The sequence below is a fragment of the Protomyctophum parallelum genome (assembly GCF_964188405.1).
Source record: "Protomyctophum parallelum genome assembly, chromosome: 1".
In the NCBI taxonomy this organism is placed as follows: domain Eukaryota; kingdom Metazoa; phylum Chordata; class Actinopteri; order Myctophiformes; family Myctophidae; genus Protomyctophum; species Protomyctophum parallelum.
The window spans coordinates 30,408,018-30,426,822 of record NC_139697.1 but is presented as its reverse complement, the minus strand read 5'-3'; the positions used below and the strand labels follow the sequence as shown (position 1 = coordinate 30,426,822).

General features: G+C 42.2%; 1 protein-coding gene across 2 annotated transcripts in view; it reads left to right on the top strand.

Moving 5' to 3' along the window:
* The window catches only part of fam91a1 (family with sequence similarity 91 member A1), a 56,640-nt gene that overhangs the window by 21,427 nt on the left and 16,408 nt on the right, over positions 1-18,805 (top strand). Inside the window, exons 8-15 of one of the 2 annotated variants that reach the window (XM_083772587.1) lie at positions 18-80; positions 202-308; positions 444-482; positions 1,606-1,718; positions 6,517-6,626; positions 10,860-10,969; positions 12,637-12,723; positions 14,905-15,034. In XM_083772587.1, the coding sequence (XP_083628713.1) occupies positions 18-80; positions 202-308; positions 444-482; positions 1,606-1,718; positions 6,517-6,626; positions 10,860-10,969; positions 12,637-12,723; positions 14,905-15,034 (759 nt within the window). Of the gene's footprint in view, positions 1-17; positions 81-201; positions 309-443; positions 483-1,605; positions 1,719-6,516; positions 6,627-10,856; positions 10,970-12,636; positions 12,724-14,904; positions 15,035-18,805 lie in introns of both variants that reach the window. The other variant, XM_083772586.1, reaches the window with a different exon arrangement.

Here is an 18,805-nt window from a genome sequence, read left to right as displayed (position 1 = left end):
TTTATTTCATCTTCCAGGCTTATACAACCGTGGATACATCTACTTAGATGTGCCTATATCTGATGACAGCTGCATCTCAGGTGAGATTGCTTGTGTACACACATTGTTGTGCACAAGTGTGAGCTTGTACATTGGCCTTTTTGTTGAATAGCTGTAGTATAACAAAGGCCTTAAGTGTTTTATTTCATCATCCACCCACAGTGCCCCCACTGGAGGGATTCGTTATGAACCGGGTGCAGGGGGATTATTTCGAAACGCTCCTCTACAAGATCTTTGTGTCCATCGATGAGCAGACCAACGTATCGGAGGTATGCTTCAGAAACGTTCATGTCGACAACATGGTGTGACTTTGACTGAACGTCACCGTTTATTTGTGTCTGACTGCGTGTCTTCATAGAACATTTTTGCAGCTGTTGACCATCTCTCCTCTTTCTGTCTTTCAGCTGGCCAACGTCCTGGAGATTGACTTGGGTTTGGTGAAGGTGTGTGTCCACCCAGAACATTAATGTACTGTATGCGTGGCGCAATAACCAGTTCCAGTACATACTAGCATCATGCGGGAATGTACTCGTACATCATTCGAACTGTTTCACGCTACAGAATCAGGAGATGGGCTCCTCACCCATTGGCCGACATGGCTCGGGAGCCGTTGCTTACCAAGACTATACGGAGGGGAATTTTTCCTATTTTGAACCTAAAACCATTGTTCTGATATCAGGAGATTATATATAATGTGGGGAAAAAGTTGTGCTTGATGCGAACTCTGCAAAGGTTCCCTTTAAGTCCGACCTAGTTTGATCCCCAGCTCCTATTTAGACACATAGCCAGGCTTGGCCTTCGACTGTGAAAATTCGTTTGAATTCCCTCATCCGCTGTTGAAAGCCAGCACTGTGCGCTGACTCATGGAGAGAGAGAGAGAGAGAACACCCAGACCACTCGAGACTGATTGAGATGTCTGAGAATCTCTTCTCCGTGCAGAACTTTCCCCCCGCAGCTGTGAACCGAATCAAACTTTCTCGATTATAGTGGGCTGACCTTGGTTGTGTTCCACCTCGTCGCTTTTTCGAAACTTTCTTTTTTTTTAACACAGAAGAGGCTGTTTTAAGCATCGAACAGCAGCCTGCATTTACAAGAGTACCAAAGGGCAGAAAGCAATCAAGTCCGCTACGCTTCTTAGACCAACGCCCCCTCCCCCCCCACCTTCCTCAACAAAGATTGGATGAAAGGGGCAAGTTAATGCATGAATAAATTAGCCAAACGAAAAGATTAATGACAAAGTAGCCGGTCAGACAAAAAAAAATCTGTTATCAATCATGTTCTCTATAGCTGCTGTGGCACTTTCAAGAAAGTATTAGTCTTATTTATCTGCTTCATTAATCCTGTGCTGTGGAACCACTCAAGTACATACTTGTCACATTGCTTGCTTCTTATCAAAGAGCCCCAAATTGAAAATTTTAATGTAGCTGTTTGTAACTCAGAGAGTGTGCACATGGATCCATGTGTTCCCATGTGCACAGTCTTTGAGTTAAATCAACACTGAGCATTTTACTCTGCAGGGGCAAAAGCCGATGTGGATGACTGTGTTTCCCTGCTCTGTCCAATCAGAATGCAGTGTCTATGTACTGTCGTCTGGGCTTTGCCGTGAAGAAGGGCCAGGCGTTCAGCTCTGAGCAGCTCCATCCCACCTGGAAGAGCGCCCCCTCTGTCAACAGACTCAGGTACGTGCACCTTCTAGCCATACTCTGAAATCATTGCGTCCATATCAGTCCACCCACCCATCCACCAAACCATTCCATCCATCCGTCCACCCATCCATCCATCCATCCATCCATCCATCCATCTCCAGACTGTTGACTCTCGCCACTCTTTTTTATAATTTTTTTGAAAAGTCAGATCACCAATGCACATAAGAAGCCATATACAGGCACAACTAGGACAGAAGAAGAAAGAAAAAAAAAAAAACGTTAATTTTGTTCAAATGCTTCCGTCATACAGTTTATGCAACGGAAGCACTGAAAATGATTCGGGACTAAGGCGGATGCTCTTATATATCATCATCATCATCATCATCATCATCATCATCATCATACTATAATTCTAACAATGTCTGTCTGTGTGTGTGTGTCTGTCTGTCTGTCAGAAACACCGCCGTAGCTCCTCATTGCCTGCACCAATCGCCCTTTTTTTTATTTGACACATTAATGATTATTAATGAATTTATTCGTGAATTAAAAACGCACCGGGCGCAGTACCCCCCACGGCCACAAGGGGGGTACTGCGCAAATATCTCACAACGGGTAAGGGCTAGTTGGATTAACAGACCGTGCTCTATACTATACAGATGTACTGGTTATATTGTATTAACATACTACCATGATGACTCTTTACTGCTGGTCTCAGACAGAATGACTCTTTACTGCTGGTCTCAGACAGAATGACTCTTTACTGCTGGTCTCAGACAGGAATAAACTGCAGGTTGAAAATGCCCTCAGCTCTGAACTCGGTAGAATCCGCACCTGGCTTTTCTGATAACAAACTATCATTACACCTGGGAAAAATCCATTCTCTTTGGATCAAATAGTAATATCAACAATGCCGACAGCTTCTCAGTTAACGTGGGTGACAGTATTATCACAAGAAAAGATTAAATTACCTACTTAGTACCTACAGTACTGTAGGTTCCATGCTGGAGGCAAATCTTTTCTGTGATAAAATGGCCACCAATGTAATCAAAAAAGTCAACCAAAGAACAAGATTCCTGTACAGGATCTCCTCACTGGTCAACAAAAACACCTTGAAAACCCTAACAGGAGACCTAATACAAGGTTTCTTCATGCACCTCATGGTACCACAGCACCTAAAAAGGCCCTTAAAACAAGGCTCCAGATATCCCAAAACAAAATGTCAACGAAGTCCACACTCTCACAACACCAAAGAGTTCAACAAACCACGTACAACCCAGATTCTGCTAAAACAAGAGGTTAAATTCAATTAGCTCTAGCTTATGCCACTAAAATGTAGATCGGCCTACCAACAGCCATTAAGAAATATGAGTTCCTAGACTCCTTCAAAACCGCTCTCAAACACTTACAGTGGCTGCAATTCGAAACTGGACCCTTTAAAAAAAACCTTTGTATACTGTAAGTGTATATTTTTACGTTTTTAAATGTTCTGATGATTTGAAAATGGAGGACCCTGAAGTCTTAGTGCTTTTTCTGTTATCTTCCTCGTAGCAGTTGAACTATACCCATTTTACCCATTTTCAATCAATCAATCAAACCATACAAATTGGTTAAAATATTTTTTTATTTGTTAAAATAGGTTTTGGATTGCAGCTTTAAATGCGCTGCGCAGTTGTCAAATGCAATGTGGCCCAAACTGGATGAAGCCAGTACAGTACATAGCGGGGACCTACTACTGCACATACACAAACAAACACAACCTCCCGACCTCGCCTGGCCATTGCTCAAGCATAAAAACATGAGATAACATTTTCTTTCATTGAACTCGAGGGGGGGGGAAGGGAAGTCAAGTAATTATAGGAGCCAAGTAACAAGAATAAAGATAAGATACAAGTCTGGGAGCAGCGTCAGCACGAGTTTAATAAACAGGGGAAAAAAGTCTTCCATGTATATACATACATACACAAACAAGGAGAGCTAGAGTTGAATGGACACTCAGGAGGAGTTTTACTGTTTAGATACATATATAATAGAAGGGATTAATCGGCAGAATATCGTTCCGTGTCAGGTGGAAACATTGTATGTCCAAAACAGTTTTTTACATACAATATATGAGCTTGCAGAGCTTGCTACTTTGTGAGCTTGTAGATCTGTTATTTTCAATACTTTTGTGCGACATAAATGTACAGCGACGATAAGTACACATGACTTGACAAACTTTAAATAGAAACGGTGAAGTATTAAAATATGTATTTGAGTGTGCAGTATGCGTGCAATAGTATTATAGAGAGCACACAAGTGCACTTGGAGATGCAGCGTAAGGTGAAGGTAGATGAGTTCTCATCGGGCCCAAAATTTTAAGCCCGAAGCTCGGCCCGACCCTAAAAATTACCATTATGTTAGGCCCGAAGCCCGATAAAACCTTTAATGCATGGCCAGCGCAGCGGCGCGCGCCGTCAGTGGTTCAGTGTGTGTCTGTGTGAGAGTGAGAACGGAGTTCAATGGACCGAAATAAAGGATTTATGTAGCTCACGTTAGACTGTTAATGTACCATTTCCATATCATTCTAATGGATTCCATTTCCAGAGTAGCTCCCATTCGTTTCCTCTGAAGTGAAGCTATGTCCAAGACCCCAAGTATCGTCGCTGTTCGGTGTCCAAAAGAACAAACATAGCCTACAAAGTTTACAAACCATCCACGCACCCGCTCATGGCGTGTCTCGACAGCTTAGAGATCTGTTATTTTAAATCGGGCACATATAACGAGGAGCGCCGCCGCACGAAGGGACGGTGGTTATAATACTAAATCATTTTGTAAATCAAATAGCCTGTAGCCTGCAGTGGACTGTAACATTGCGTGGTCATCATACACTACAGAATTATATGGATCGGTTGACGTTGATTAGGCCTAATGATTAGGTTATTCATCGCAGCCAGCTGGGTTTAACGAGATGGCTCAGTGCAACTGTTTTCGTCATGTTGCAGTCACACGATAGCTGAATCAGCTCTCGTGTGATAATCCGATTGATTTATAAAACATTTAGCATATGAACTGAAGCTCATTTGGTGCGTCGCAAACCAGAGGTCAGCCAGCGGTATAAACAACCACCCCACCGTTCACTTCTCTCTGCTCATGCCTGCGAGCATATAATTAAGAACAAGGGTGACGTGCAGTGGAAACTACAGAGGAATAAAGCTGATGAGTTGATGCTGCATCAAGGATCAGCACTGGTAATGGACAGGCTGACAGATATTATACAGGAATCCCCATGGATCATGATGTTTGGAGATCACATTTATGATCTGTAGTGTGAGCAGGTAGAGGAAAATCTAGAGAGGTGAACATACAGTATGCCCTGGAAAGGGCAGCAAGACAGAATACATGTGTGTGAATGAGAGAAACCCAAGTGGAACAGTGAGGTTACAGGGAGTAGTCATGAAGGTGGAGGACTTTTAGTACTTATAGGGTCAACATTTCAGAGCAATGCTGAAAGAGGTGAAGAAACGAGTGCAAGCCGGTTGGAATGGGTGGAGAAAACTGTCATGTGTGATTGGAATGTATCAGCAAGAATGAAAGGAAAGGTGTACAAAATGGTGGTGAGACCAGCTATGTTGTATGGTTTAGAGACTGTCGCACTGAGGAAAAGATAGGAAGCAGAGCTGGAGGTTGTAGCAGAGACTAAAATGTTGAGGTTCTCTCTGGGAGTAACAAAGATGGATCAAGAACGAGTACATCAGAGGGCAGCGCATGTCAGATGTTTTGGAGAAAGACAGAGAGGCCAGACTGAGATGGTTTCGACACGTACAGAGGAGGAATAGTGAGTATATCGGTAGAAGGATGTTGAAGTTGGAACTGGCAGGAGGCCTAGAGGAAGACCAAAGAGAAGATGTATTGATGTTGAAGTTAGTGAGATGGAGGCAGATGATTGATTCGTTGTGGCGACAGCTGAAGGGAAAAGCCAAAAGGAAAAGGAGTGTGTGTGCAATATTCTGCTGCTTGCTTATGTATAAAAATATAGCTGAGTGAGTGTATCATTTTATTTGCATATATGACGGTCGGCAGGTGAGGTGTACATGTAACAGTGTTAAAATGTGTTCTGGTTCTAACCGGTTCTAACCATGGTTATTATGGTTTAGAAGTTTATTTGTATTTTGCATTGACGTGTTTTTAATTTAATTTAGTTTTAAAGGAACTACAACATGCATTTTAAATTTGTTTATGTCCCTCAAACTTATTTAATGGTTTGAGCCTAAATCACCACTCTGATAACCAGTCCATTTCTGTCTGGCTTCTAAAGCAGTTACAGCTGCAGTACCACAATGTCCTGATGTGGTGGGGGCACTGTGTATGCAAATCATTACACCCTCATCCCAGCTACTCCCCTCCTACATCTATTTCTCATTATAATATGGCCCACCTCCCCTCCCTCCTCCCCTCTCCAAAGACGAAATGCAAATTTGTAACCGAAGATGGGGAGGGATTATACAAAGTAGGAAGATACAGATGACATCAAGAGTAGCACCAAAATCAGTTGGCCTGTTCTGAGACCAATGTACATACAATCCCAAATATGATGAGAATGCCTGATTGTTCAAAATTGGGTATTTGTGGGGATAGAAGACACGTAGGGGAGCCCTAAAAACACAAAGCAATGGGAAAAGTTGAATTTCATGTTGTTGGACCTTTAATTCATTTTAAAGTGGGTTTGCTAGTTTAGTTTTTATTTTGTGAAAAGGCTTAGTTTTCGTTTAGTCTAATTAAAATGTTGTCGTTTTTTGTTATTTTGTAATAACCCTGGTTGTTCCTGGTTGTAACGGGTCCTAACTGGTTCTAGGAGCACCGTGGACCCTCAGAAGATGCTGCTTTCATGGGAGCAGAGCAGTCCCGTCATGGAGGGAGGCTCCTCTGCCACGGACACTGACACTGCAAGCCTGGAGGACCAAGGTCTCTCTCTCTCACTCACACACACACACACACACACACACACACACACACACACACACAATTTACAATTTACAATTTAGGCATTTAGCAGACGCTCTTAATCCAGAGCGACTTACATTTAAGCAAGAACAAAGCATGGGAATACATCACATAAAAAGCATTTATCATGAAACATGCGTAAGCTAAGAAAGTAACAGTGGAATATTTATATAGTGAAACTATACATACACTATACATATAAACTATACATCTTTACTACTATGCTATATATGTGTACTATGGCGTGCTATGACTACATACAATACAATTACAGTGCTGTCTACATAACATGCTATAAGTCTGTATCAAATGCTATATAATCCAACAGAAATGCTATCTAAATGCCACACACACACACACACACACAATCAATTGTATCGCTCCATTTTTAAGACGACACAACAGTCCTAATGAATCCCAGAGAAAGTTCACCTCCCTGTATGAGAGCTGTTATCGATTTGAACACAATTTAAACAAGCTTGATTCCCTTTAAATCTATATCATCTCTAGCTAATTAGATTCTTTTTAATTAATTTAGTCTAATTGATCTGTTACAAACATCGCAAACTCCATAGCCCAAGGAGTGTTTTTGTGCAAAACTAATGCTTGGAATGGATTCAGAATCATGAAAACCCCCTAGTTTGACATGTAGAGCCCTGGTTACACTGTAGTGTACTCTGTGCCACTTTACTCTGTGCTGTACCCTACTGGCCACTTTAGGTGTTGCAGCGGTCCGTGCTTGGACAGACGCGTACACATAGGGACACGTGTAGTGACACACATAGCTGCGTAATGGAGCGGAGGCACCGCTCAAAAATCAAATAATCAAGTTAAGTACAAATCCTCAGAATCTGTACAGTACTTAAGTACATTTACTCAGTTACTGTCCACCTCTGGTTTTATTTTACATGGACATTTATTTTACAAATGAGGGCCCAAATACACAATACTACAAATGCTAATAGCTACAAACCTTGTGTAAGTGTTTTTCCACTCATTTTGGGCCAAAACAACAACTTTAAGGATTGTTTTTGGTCTGATAATGATGCATGTTAACATCATTTACTTTCACGTTGAGCTGCCCACTATGTTCAGCTGCCCACTGTCTGGAGGACCGGTACAGGGACCTTTCACATACAGTAGGAAGGGGTCAGGGCCAAACCATTTTTTTAGTTATTGTAGATCAGAGGTTAGGGCTGGGCAATCAACCGGAAATAAAATATCAAAACCAATATCTAGAACGAATAACTGACCTATAACCGAATAATCGAGAAGAATGAAGAATCATGAATGATACTGATTTGAAGTTATATCTGTCTGCTGCGAATGTTGATATCTCAAAGCACCATTTTACTGTTTATTGTTTACTTTTAACGGCTCACGTTCTTTAGGCTGTTGGAATACACATGACTGTCTACCATGTAGGCTAACGTAAAGCGCGGGGAGCATTAATGCACACTACAAGAGGAGGCCTGAGGGCTCGCCCCAGGGCATGTTGGGGGTTCATTAAAATGCTAAGCACGTACACACGCTGCCACAGATTTCACCCCCAAAAAACTAGAACAGGAGGTGAGAGGCTATTGTTAATACAGGAAGTAGAGCAACTAACACTATGCCAGGGTTAAGACCTTCATCGCCGGTGTGCGTGTTCACTGTTGGCAAAATAATGTAATGGAAGGTTAGTCATGTTGTGCCTATTGCGTTTTTATTCAAAATACGACATAATAGAGTACAGAGTTAGAGTAGAGGGAAATAAATAGAAAGCAAGTTAAATGGAACATATACAGAAGATACATGCTGTCGGGCAGAAACCTCTTATCTCCGTATTCTACCTTTTTGTGTTTTTTGACTTTTTTCGTAAATTAACGCCCTACTTGATGATACTACAGTGTCTCACAAAAGCATCACAAGTAGCAGATCCGCAAGCTTGAAACATGGTGCGAATCAACCCGTTTTGAGCATGTCGATCTGCTGCTTTTGCTATTTTTATATTTGAATCCTGAAAAGTAACTGTTTTGGACATATGAGGTTTACACCCAACAGAGATTAATTGATTGATTGAAATATTTATTAACAGTTTGCAGAATTACAGTACATTTCAAGCACACACTCAGTACAAAGACTGTTAACTGTTAGTGGACGACCCAATTAAGCATTACACTTGTTTACAAGAGGGTCCACCTTGTTCAATTCATCAAAACATTTGAGTGAAGTGAAGAAACATATACAGTGAAGTGTGTAAAGCAGGTACACATATTTTGAACATTAGGGTCATATACAGGTGTGTACTGCTGTTTCGATTATATTGTATTTAGATTTAGGGAGGTAGGTACTATATTCATCGCTGGGGGGAAAGTAAGGTGTTACAGTAGCTCTCATAAACGGACGAAAAAAAATAAACATCAATAAAAAACGATAAAATACCCACCTAAATAGGCATCTAATAATAGTCAACCTAGTTTATTGGCCCAGGCCGTAGCGTAACGGTCTGGGCACCGGACTGGTGATCCAGTCGCGGTGTGCCGCGGGTTCGACTCCCGGACCCGACACGGCCTTTACCGCATGTCATCCCCCCATCTCTCTCCCGTTTCCTGTCAGCCTAATTTCTATCCCTTAAAAAATCAATAAAGGCATAAGCCGCAAAAAAATATATCTTAAAAAAAAAAAAAAAAACCTAGTTGAAAGACACACCAAACACTACTAAAGAGTCCAGTGTCTTGATTTCAACATTCCCCATGGCCAGTGTTGGGTATCGTTACTTTCTTTTATTTTATACTTATTTTTTGTGGCTTTACGTTACCCCAAAGAGTATTCCTGTTATATAACACCATTATTTATAGCCTGATCAAGCCAATCAGAGTAGAAGTTGTACAATGATGACTTATTGCAGCAGGCGGAAACATATCTCCTATGCAGAAGCACTCCTTCTCGTGTTATATTATTGTATCATATCAGTTTTTATTGTCTTCTCTGTTTTCCGTTTCTTTTCTTTTAAGTCCATGGTGAAACCAACGTCAAGTTTCCAAGTTTTCCAGACGAGAAGGTTTATGTTGTATTCTAAAACAGTTAGTCCCAATACTTGATTCTAATTGGCTGGTTTCTGTTGTAAATCTCACGATTATCCACATCTTCAATCACTTTTCAATGTCTTTCAAGAATAAATAAAGGTTTGAATGAACTGTATATCATTCCAAGCTGATCCAGCAGCTCTGTAGCTGAACTGGGGAAGGGGAGCACTTGATTGCCTTACACACCCTGGCCGTGCGGGCGGCTAAGCACCGCCCACGCCCATATGACTGTGTGGGCGTGGGCGTTGATTTTTTTTTTCCTAGGATGGCTGCGGGATTCGAGGAATTTGGAGCGCTGTGATTGGTTGTCAGTGGAGTAGGAAGCGCTGGGCTGTGTTTTGGACAGCACACAAGTGTTTATGCCTACTAGTACTCTATGATTAGTACTAACCCTATCTCTAACTCTAACCTAAACCGCAAGCAGGGGAGCAACGCATCCCTCACCAACCTTAATCCAGTCTTTTTAATACACCGCTCACCAACCTTAATCTAAAAACTATTAACGTACCCCTCACCAACCTTAATCTAAAAACTATTAACGTGCCCCTCACCAACCTTAATCTAAAAACTATTAACGTACCCCTCACCAACCTTAATCTAAAAACTATTAACATACCCCTCACCAACCTTAATCTAAAAACTATTAACGTACCCCTCACCAACCTTAATCTAAAAACTATTAACATACCCCTCACCAACCTTAATCTAAAAACTATTAACGTACCCCTCACCAACCTTAATCTAAAAACTATTAACATACCCCTCACCAACCTTAATCCAAAAACTATTAAATAGTCCGCGGTTGTAAAAACAGTGGCGGCAGTGGGGCACGAACAGGTGAAGCATGGTATTACAAGACAGTGTTAGTAGTCCACTAGGCTAGCGAGGCAGCTGGCAGAATGGGGTTTTGTGTTTATATTAGAAGGTGAAGTTCCGCCGGCGCGGCCGGCGCTTTCCTTGACTACTAGTAGTAGGGCGGGGCTATGCGTCGGGTCTCACTACACCTCTCAGCCATTATATAATAACCGGGTATTTTATAATGGCTGAGAGGTGCAGTCTCCGACTGAGACCTGAGACCTCTTGTTGTGGCTTATTGCTTTATGTTTTGGGTTGTTGTGCTCAGCAGACACAGCCAGCATGAGCAGCTTCAGCATCCCATCTGCACCCACCAAACGGATCGCCTTCCTCTTCGACTCCACCCTCACTGCCTTCCTCATGATGGGAAACCTCTCTCCGGTGAGTGACCCAAAACCCTCACTGCCTTCCTCATGATGGGAAACCTCTCTCCGGTGAGTGACCCAAAACCCTCACTGCCTTCCTCATGATAGGAAACCCAACATGGACACATGCAGGCACACATACACGCTCACATATATGGGCATATCGGTCCAATCGTTTGTTCTGGATGCCTATATTAGATCGACCAACGCCGGACCAACTGAAGTCGTCAGTTGGATGGTGATAACTGCTGACTCACGCACAGACAGAGATTTCGTACATTTATAGTAGGATATTGTGGGGAACATCTGGTTCGTATATGTACATTTGTAGTAAGACATGAACATCTGTCACAGTTTGTACGACTGAAACTTGCAACAACAACAAATTTAAACTGCAGAATAAAATGAGATGAGATGAGATAGATGAGAGATACTTTATTAATCCCTGAAGGGAAATTGAGGTGTTTCAGCATCATAATGTGACAAGATAAATAAATAAAAACACGTCAGACACAGATAAACATAATAATAATAATAAATATAGCTGCAAGCAGCGATAAGTCTGTATAAGTCCAAAGTTCAAGTGTAGACGTTTTTGTGTATTTTGAGCAAAGATCCTGGGAGGAGATACATTGTAAATGGTTTTCATATAATTAAAAATGGCGGGTGATCTAAAGGTCAGAGGTCAAAAGTCAGAACACAAAAGTTGTTCGGCATGAGGAGACAAATATGTGTATGTGTGTCATTGCCAACGGTCAAACGGTTCATGAGATATGCACGTTCAAAGTTTGCATTTTCATTAATTTTCAATTTTCAGTGCTATAGCGCCACCATTTGGCCAATGGTCATGGGCTTCACATAGTCACCATTTGGCATGGACCTCTACCAGATTACCGAGTTTCCAAGAAGTTTCCAATTCTTGGTCCCTTAATAAGTGACCAAAGTCACTGCGTGACTTCTTTGTCCCTTAATAATGCATTATACAGTCTGAGCACCTATCCTGCAGCTTGCCACGTATGGTGGATGGGAGGAGTTTACCAAGATGGAGATAAATTTGTCCCTAATCCTCCTCTCAGCAGCCCTTCCATTCAGAGGCCAACAATGGAGCTGGCCTTCTTCATGATTTTATTGAGCTTGTTCAGCTCCCAGCCCTCCCCAGCATATGAATGAATGAGTGAACCTTTAAATAAATGAACAAACGGTTTTTCAGAGATGTATAGCACGTTTTAGTAACTCTCTACCAGATGGCTGGAGGCAGGAAAAAAATCTGTATTCGGCTATATAATTGTGCATGCTTGCACGCGTGTATGTCAATTTACAATTTAGGCATTTAGCAGATGCTCTTAATCCAGAGTGATTTACAGTAAGCAAAAACAACACATAATCTATTCTAAATTTAAGAAAAGCTGTTGGGGGGGGGGGGGGGGGGGGAAGTGTCGGTCAGAAAAAAATAGAATCAAGAATCATATGATATGAATCATAACATCCGTCTAATAGTAGAATATCTGTACAATGAAACTATAAGTATACACTATATAGAGTACTACAGTATATCTGCATAAAATGCTATCTAAATTACATACATTGAGCCTTTTTGAACCTGAACCAGGTACAATAACAAAATGGCCAGGCAGTGTCGTTTGGAGTTACTGACTTTGTTGCATGCGTCTCTTTGCCTTTCAGAACCTGAAGAGCCACGCAGTCACCATGTTTGAGGTGGGCAAGCTGTCAGACGAGACGCTGGACAGCTTCCTGGCCGAGCTGGAAAAGGTGAGACCCTGAGCAACAAACCCCACATTAATCTAATCCTGGCTCCCTTTTTAATGGCAATGTCTGTCTGGCAGCGGGCTGGACAATGTCATACTGTAGCATAGATACTGTTTAATGACAATATCATCGCTGTCGGTGGAAACCTTGTATGTCCAAACCCTTTACTTTTCAAAAAAGGGACAAAAAAAGAAGAATCTTTATTCCAGTGGATCCAATGTAGTTATTATTTAGTCAGTAGTTATTGCGACTGTAGGTTGCAGATTACTATGAAAACCTGCAAAACCCGTCCGTCCGTCCGTCCGTCCGTCAGGTCACCTCCTCGTGACATCACGCCTCGAGACACGCCTCGTGAAATCACAAGCTCCTGTATATACTGATGTCATCAATATTAAGCCCATATATGGGAATATCAATATATGGCCATATTGTGACATATCATGATTACCAGTGTGGTTGCCACGACGCGAGTCACACTTGCAAATGAACCAAGTTGGTACAATGGATCTCCATATGTAGAGCTGACTATCATCACCTGGATCTCCATATATGAAGATCACGACACTGACCTCATCAAACCCTGGATAGCCATACATGGTTTGAAATACTAGATCTGCATATACAGTATGGAGCCGGCCAGCAACTCTACATCTGACCTCACTGACACCAGATTAATAGTTTAACTCCTGCTTCTCAACTGTGCAATATTAAGAAGCTCTGTTGTTTCAGCGCGACCTCGTTTTACTGGTTGTTAATACTTTTCATTGACACAGTTGTGTCTTTAAGGATATGCGAACATGCGTCCATCGACATCGTCCGGAGAAAATGTGACAATAGTGTATACACATTTTAATAATTTAATAATAGACCAGACCTATTATTAATATTGTCATTATCACTTCACTGCAGACTAATGCTTGCAGGCATTATGAAATATCATGCCATGCCAGCTAAAGGTGGCAAAGCAATGTGTTTTATTAGGATTATCTCTGTGCCAGAAGAAATTATGTGGCCGTACATGATAATTACTTAGACAGGCACCTGGGTATGTTTACACCCAAGCAGTTTTAATGTTAAATGTGATTTGAAAATGTTGAATAAGAAATTGAGTATTGCAACCTTGTTTCATGGCCATTGCAGTGGAAAGCAGTCTTCATCAATTAAACAATTTTCAACCTGGCATGACTATTGTGGGCAATGGGCTTGTCATAGGCGGAGAACTGTCTGAAATGCCAAAAGTCCTTTTTCTAGTAGTTTTCCCTTCTTTCCCAAAACTTCACTGGTACTATTACAGATGACATGGGGGGGGGGGGGGGGGGGGGGGGGGGGTGTGTAACGCTGTCCCTGAATATTCAGGGTTCGAACCTTCGCTCGTTAGGGTTAGCACTCGAATCTTAATGAATGGGCTTGAACCATTCGTTTTTTTATTATTATTAAAATTCTTCCCCTTTTGTAACTCGAAAATGTATATATATTTCTCGGCAAGAATGCGATATGCATAATAAGAGTACTATGTTCATGTTGTGTTTACATGTCACATGTTTACATGTTATTAATAATCAGGGGGGCACACAACCGATACGGCAATACCGATAAAATGTTTTCTAGGCATAGATCAAAGGCATGCAAGGCGTGTGTGTGTGTGTGTGTGTGTGTGTGTGTGTGTGTGTGTGTGTGTGTGTGTGTGTGTGTGTGTGTGTGTGTGTGTGTGTGTGTGTGTGTGTGTGTGTGTGTGTGTGTGTGTGTGTGTGTGTGTGTGTGTGTGTGTGTGTGTGTGTGTGTGTGTGTGTGTGTGTGTGTGCGTGTGTGCGCGTGTGCGTGCATATAAATTATTTTCTTAACAATTCGTCTTTTTTTCACACACTGGTGTGATGCAAAATATTGAAAATAGAAAATCTACAAGCTCACAGCACTGAGGGATCGATGGATTTGATGCCTATGTGCAAGTCTCGTCGTCCTTTGCTGCAGCAAAATACAAGTAATTTATGATTTGACATCCGATCTGTGTCTTTGACCTTGTTTGTGTCTCTTATTGATTGAGATCCATCTCAGAAGAGCACAAGGCATGTTAAGAATTCTGTTTCAAGTCAACTCAAAAGTTGACTTGAAAATCCCCTTCAGCCAAACTCCAACCTCCCCCCTCCCTGGTTCTCACCCTCTCTCCTGGTTCTCTGCGGTTCTCAGGTGGAGAGCACGGCAGAGGGCGAGGCACAGCGGTACTTTGACCACGCGCTGACCCTGAAAAACACCATCCTCTTCCTGCGCTACAACAAGGAGCTCACCCAGGACCAAGGACCAGACATCCCCAACATAGGTACGTCTCCATGCAACATGTGGGGTAGAGGAGTGTGCTCGTTACCGGAAGGCTCCGGGTTTGATTTCCCGGACAAAATCTGGGTGGGAAAGTGAATGGCCAACATTCAAGTTAGGACGGTGATTTGTTTCATGGGGGAGCCTAGAATTATTACTGTTAGCCAGTTAACATTTTGTGGCCCTCGACAAGGAGCTCACCCAGGACCAAGGACCAGACATCCCCAACATAGGTACGTCTCCATGCAACATGTGGGGTAGAGGAGTGTGCTCGTTACCGGAAGGCTCCGGGTTTGATTTCCCGGACAAAATCTGGGTGGGAAAGTGAATGGCCAACATTCAAGTTAGGACGGTGATTTGTTTCATGGGGGAGCCTAGAATTATTACTGTTAGCCAGTTAACATTTTGTGGCCCTCGATCAAATCATTTTCTAATAGTTGATGGATTGTGCAGTCACCTGACGAGTCACGACAGAAACAAAGATAATTTGTCAGTGACACCACCTGTACCCTGTTATACACTGTATACTGTAGAGACACTAAATAAGTGATCGACACACCGAACGGGAGGTGACAGACAGTTGGCTTGTTAAGGATGGCAAAAGAAAATCAACACCATACTATATCAATTCACACATGTTTTTAACACATGCTATAGGGTCCTTCTCTACTATACGTATACTGTACCTGTCTAGTGTCTAGCCAATTTAGACCTGGTAAGGTTGCTAATAATTTATTATTATACCTTTCAATCCCGGAAAGCATCTGTGTCATTTTAGATGTTTTTGAGGAAACATAGGCCAGGATTTAGTTTTTGAAATCGGCCTCAGGTTTAAATGGGCTAGTTGGCTTCAGCCTCTGTCCACTCTCTCAACCCTGCCACAAGACCTAGCTGCAGCTTTTCATGTGTTCTCTCATTCCTTTTGTAAATATATTCTTTTCATCTGACCCACCTTATTATTATTTTGCCTCTTTTGAGCCAGTCATAACAGGGAATAAGGGAACACAATGTATGCAGGCTTGTGTATAGACCCAGCTCACGTAAGCTTCACAGATGGCCTCGATGAGTCATCAATGGATGATGTAGAACGCTCATAAAAAGACAGACAGACAGACAGACGGGCACTAAATGGAATCAAGACCGCAAGGACTTTGTTTTGGGGCTATCCCCTTTGGCCTGAGTTTGACTGTACTCTGTTGCTGTTTATAATATACATAATTCAACAACTGTTTCAGGATACAGATCACAGGTACAGAAAGCATCGCCTCATCCATATATGGTGACTGCCAATTGTCGCAGACCCTGAACAGAATTTTGCCAATGCCTTAGCTCTTGGCTTGGGCATTCCTGCAATCTGCAGGACTCTCACAACTGATTTATGGATATTACCAAGGCTTTCAAATATGAACACAAGCAGTTTACATTTGTAACCAAGCTGTATAATAGCATCCTTGGTAAGGAATGGTCAAATGTACATGCCACTTCAAAAATGGTCACTTCTCTATTGTCCTCATCAACAACAACTTTTGGTGTATTAGCTGTGACATCTGAAAAGGCATCATTTTCATTATTGCGCATGAACATGGCAGTTGAAACACATGAGTGTTACTGTTTATGCACTTTGGCAGATGATGAAACACATGAACTTATGTCCTTATGACCTAATAGGTCAACAATTCCGTTGTGCCTAGCAATGTACATTCCCTTACATACATAGCAGCCATTAAGAATATGTGACAGAGTTTTGGTAACTGGGTTGTGGTCATGGTGCAGACAATGAGGAGGAAACGTATTAGGATACCACAGAGAGAGATTGATCAGTCTGGTTGGAAGGACCTGTAATCTGGCCTTAACTGTAAAGGTGACTATATCCTCATCAACTGCATAATCTTTGCAAATTGTTTGAGATACGGTATGTTCTTCATCGGGAAGGCAAGCTAGCTTTCCTTTCCTTTCCTAGCTTAGTACCGCCGTGCATTGACTCACACACACACGCGCATGCATGTGCGCACAAAACGGTAACTAGAAGCGTAATGACACGAAACAACTTGTGCACGTGACAGAGTGATTGGTTGAAAATGTTCAGCCACAACATTGTCACACTCGTTTTTGTGATGAAGCTCACTCTAGCGCCACGGGGGGAAAAAGGTGTAAAATTATGTTATGGTGGCCCAGGCCGTAGCGTAACGGTCTGGGCACCGGACTGGTGATCCAGTCGCGGTGTGCCGCGGGTTCGACTCCCGGACCCGACACGGCCTTTACCGCATGTCATCCCCCCATCTCTCTCCCGTTTCCTGTCAGCCTACTATCTGTCCCTTAAAAAAAATAAATCAATAAAAGGCGTAAGCCGCAAAAAAAATATCTAAAAAAAAAAATTATGTTATGGTAGGTGCGTCGCTGTTTGATGACGTTGCGTAGAGTGGGTCTTATGGGCAAACGGGTGTATCTAATACCCGACCAGTCAGAGTATGTGATTAACCCATTTAGGCCCATCCTGACCTAAGGTTTCTGAAAAACTTCAAATATTTATATAGCAGCATCAAAAAAATTACATTTTTGAATACTGTACATACTGTACAGAACCCAAATATGGGTGCCCGGCCTGAGGGGGTAAGATACCAATAGGGGTTCCCGCACAGAATGGGTTAAGTATTTTATGAAGGCGTCCGTTTTGACCTCACTTCCGCTGTGTGTTCTCGACACAAAGCATAAATTGACCATTCGGAAAAGCTTTTAGAAGAAAAACGAGTTTCCGTTTCTGACTGAACCAGGACTGTTGTTGAAAACGAGGAGTGCTAGGAGAAGCATATAGCTCTTAGTCTCACAAGGTTTGTCACTAAAAACTACTTTATGAGCCTAGACAGTCTCATCAGCAAGCACAGCATCACCCTCTCTCAATTCCTGAACTCCTCCAGCCCAAAGTGCATTTTGGGCTCAACTTTTAGAGATGTGCACCACCTGTTAAACAGGATTTCTTTCTCTAGGATTCATTCCACAAAATGACAACCACTGTAAGACAACACTTTCTCACTCCCATGTCCTGTGATGGGCAAAATACCCATCACAATCAAATGTTTAAAGCGACAGGCTCTCCTGTCGTATCGCTTTTCAATGTTCCCCTGGTTGTCCCGGCCGCCTCGCATGAATGACATGAAAACTTGGAACTTGAAACAACTCGTCAGCGGTCGAGTTTCAGGAAAGCCTGTCAAACGTCTGACTCTTGGCCAGGCTGTGAGAATTCATAGTCTTATTATGGATGCCTCCAGGACCAGCTCATAGGCACTCAAGACCTTTAACAACCGAATAGTCAGAGCTTTTGTGTGAGGAATAGACATCCTGAGCTTTATCAGTAAACTCTGCAACGGCCGAGTGGTCCAGGCACCTAGGCTGGTAATTATCCAGCCTGAAAGCGTGTCGAGGGTTCGAGTCCCGATCCCGGCGACCTTTGCTGCGTGTCTTCCCTCCATCTCTTTCCTGTCAAACTACTGTTAATCTATCAATAGGCAAAAAGCAAAAAATAATATCTTAAAAATATATATAATAATAATAATCCTGAAGGGATGGCTACATGCTACACAACATGGAAATAGTATTTTATTAAACCACTTTCAAACTGGACATCCCTATTTTGGGCATATATTTTGGACATAGACTTTGATGATGTTTGAACATTTCTGAAAATATCTGCATACAGTATGTCTCCTGTTTCAATGGTGTAAGGCAGCTTGGTAGCTTGATACAGTAGCTCGCATGATAGCTCTTCCGTTGGCCCAGG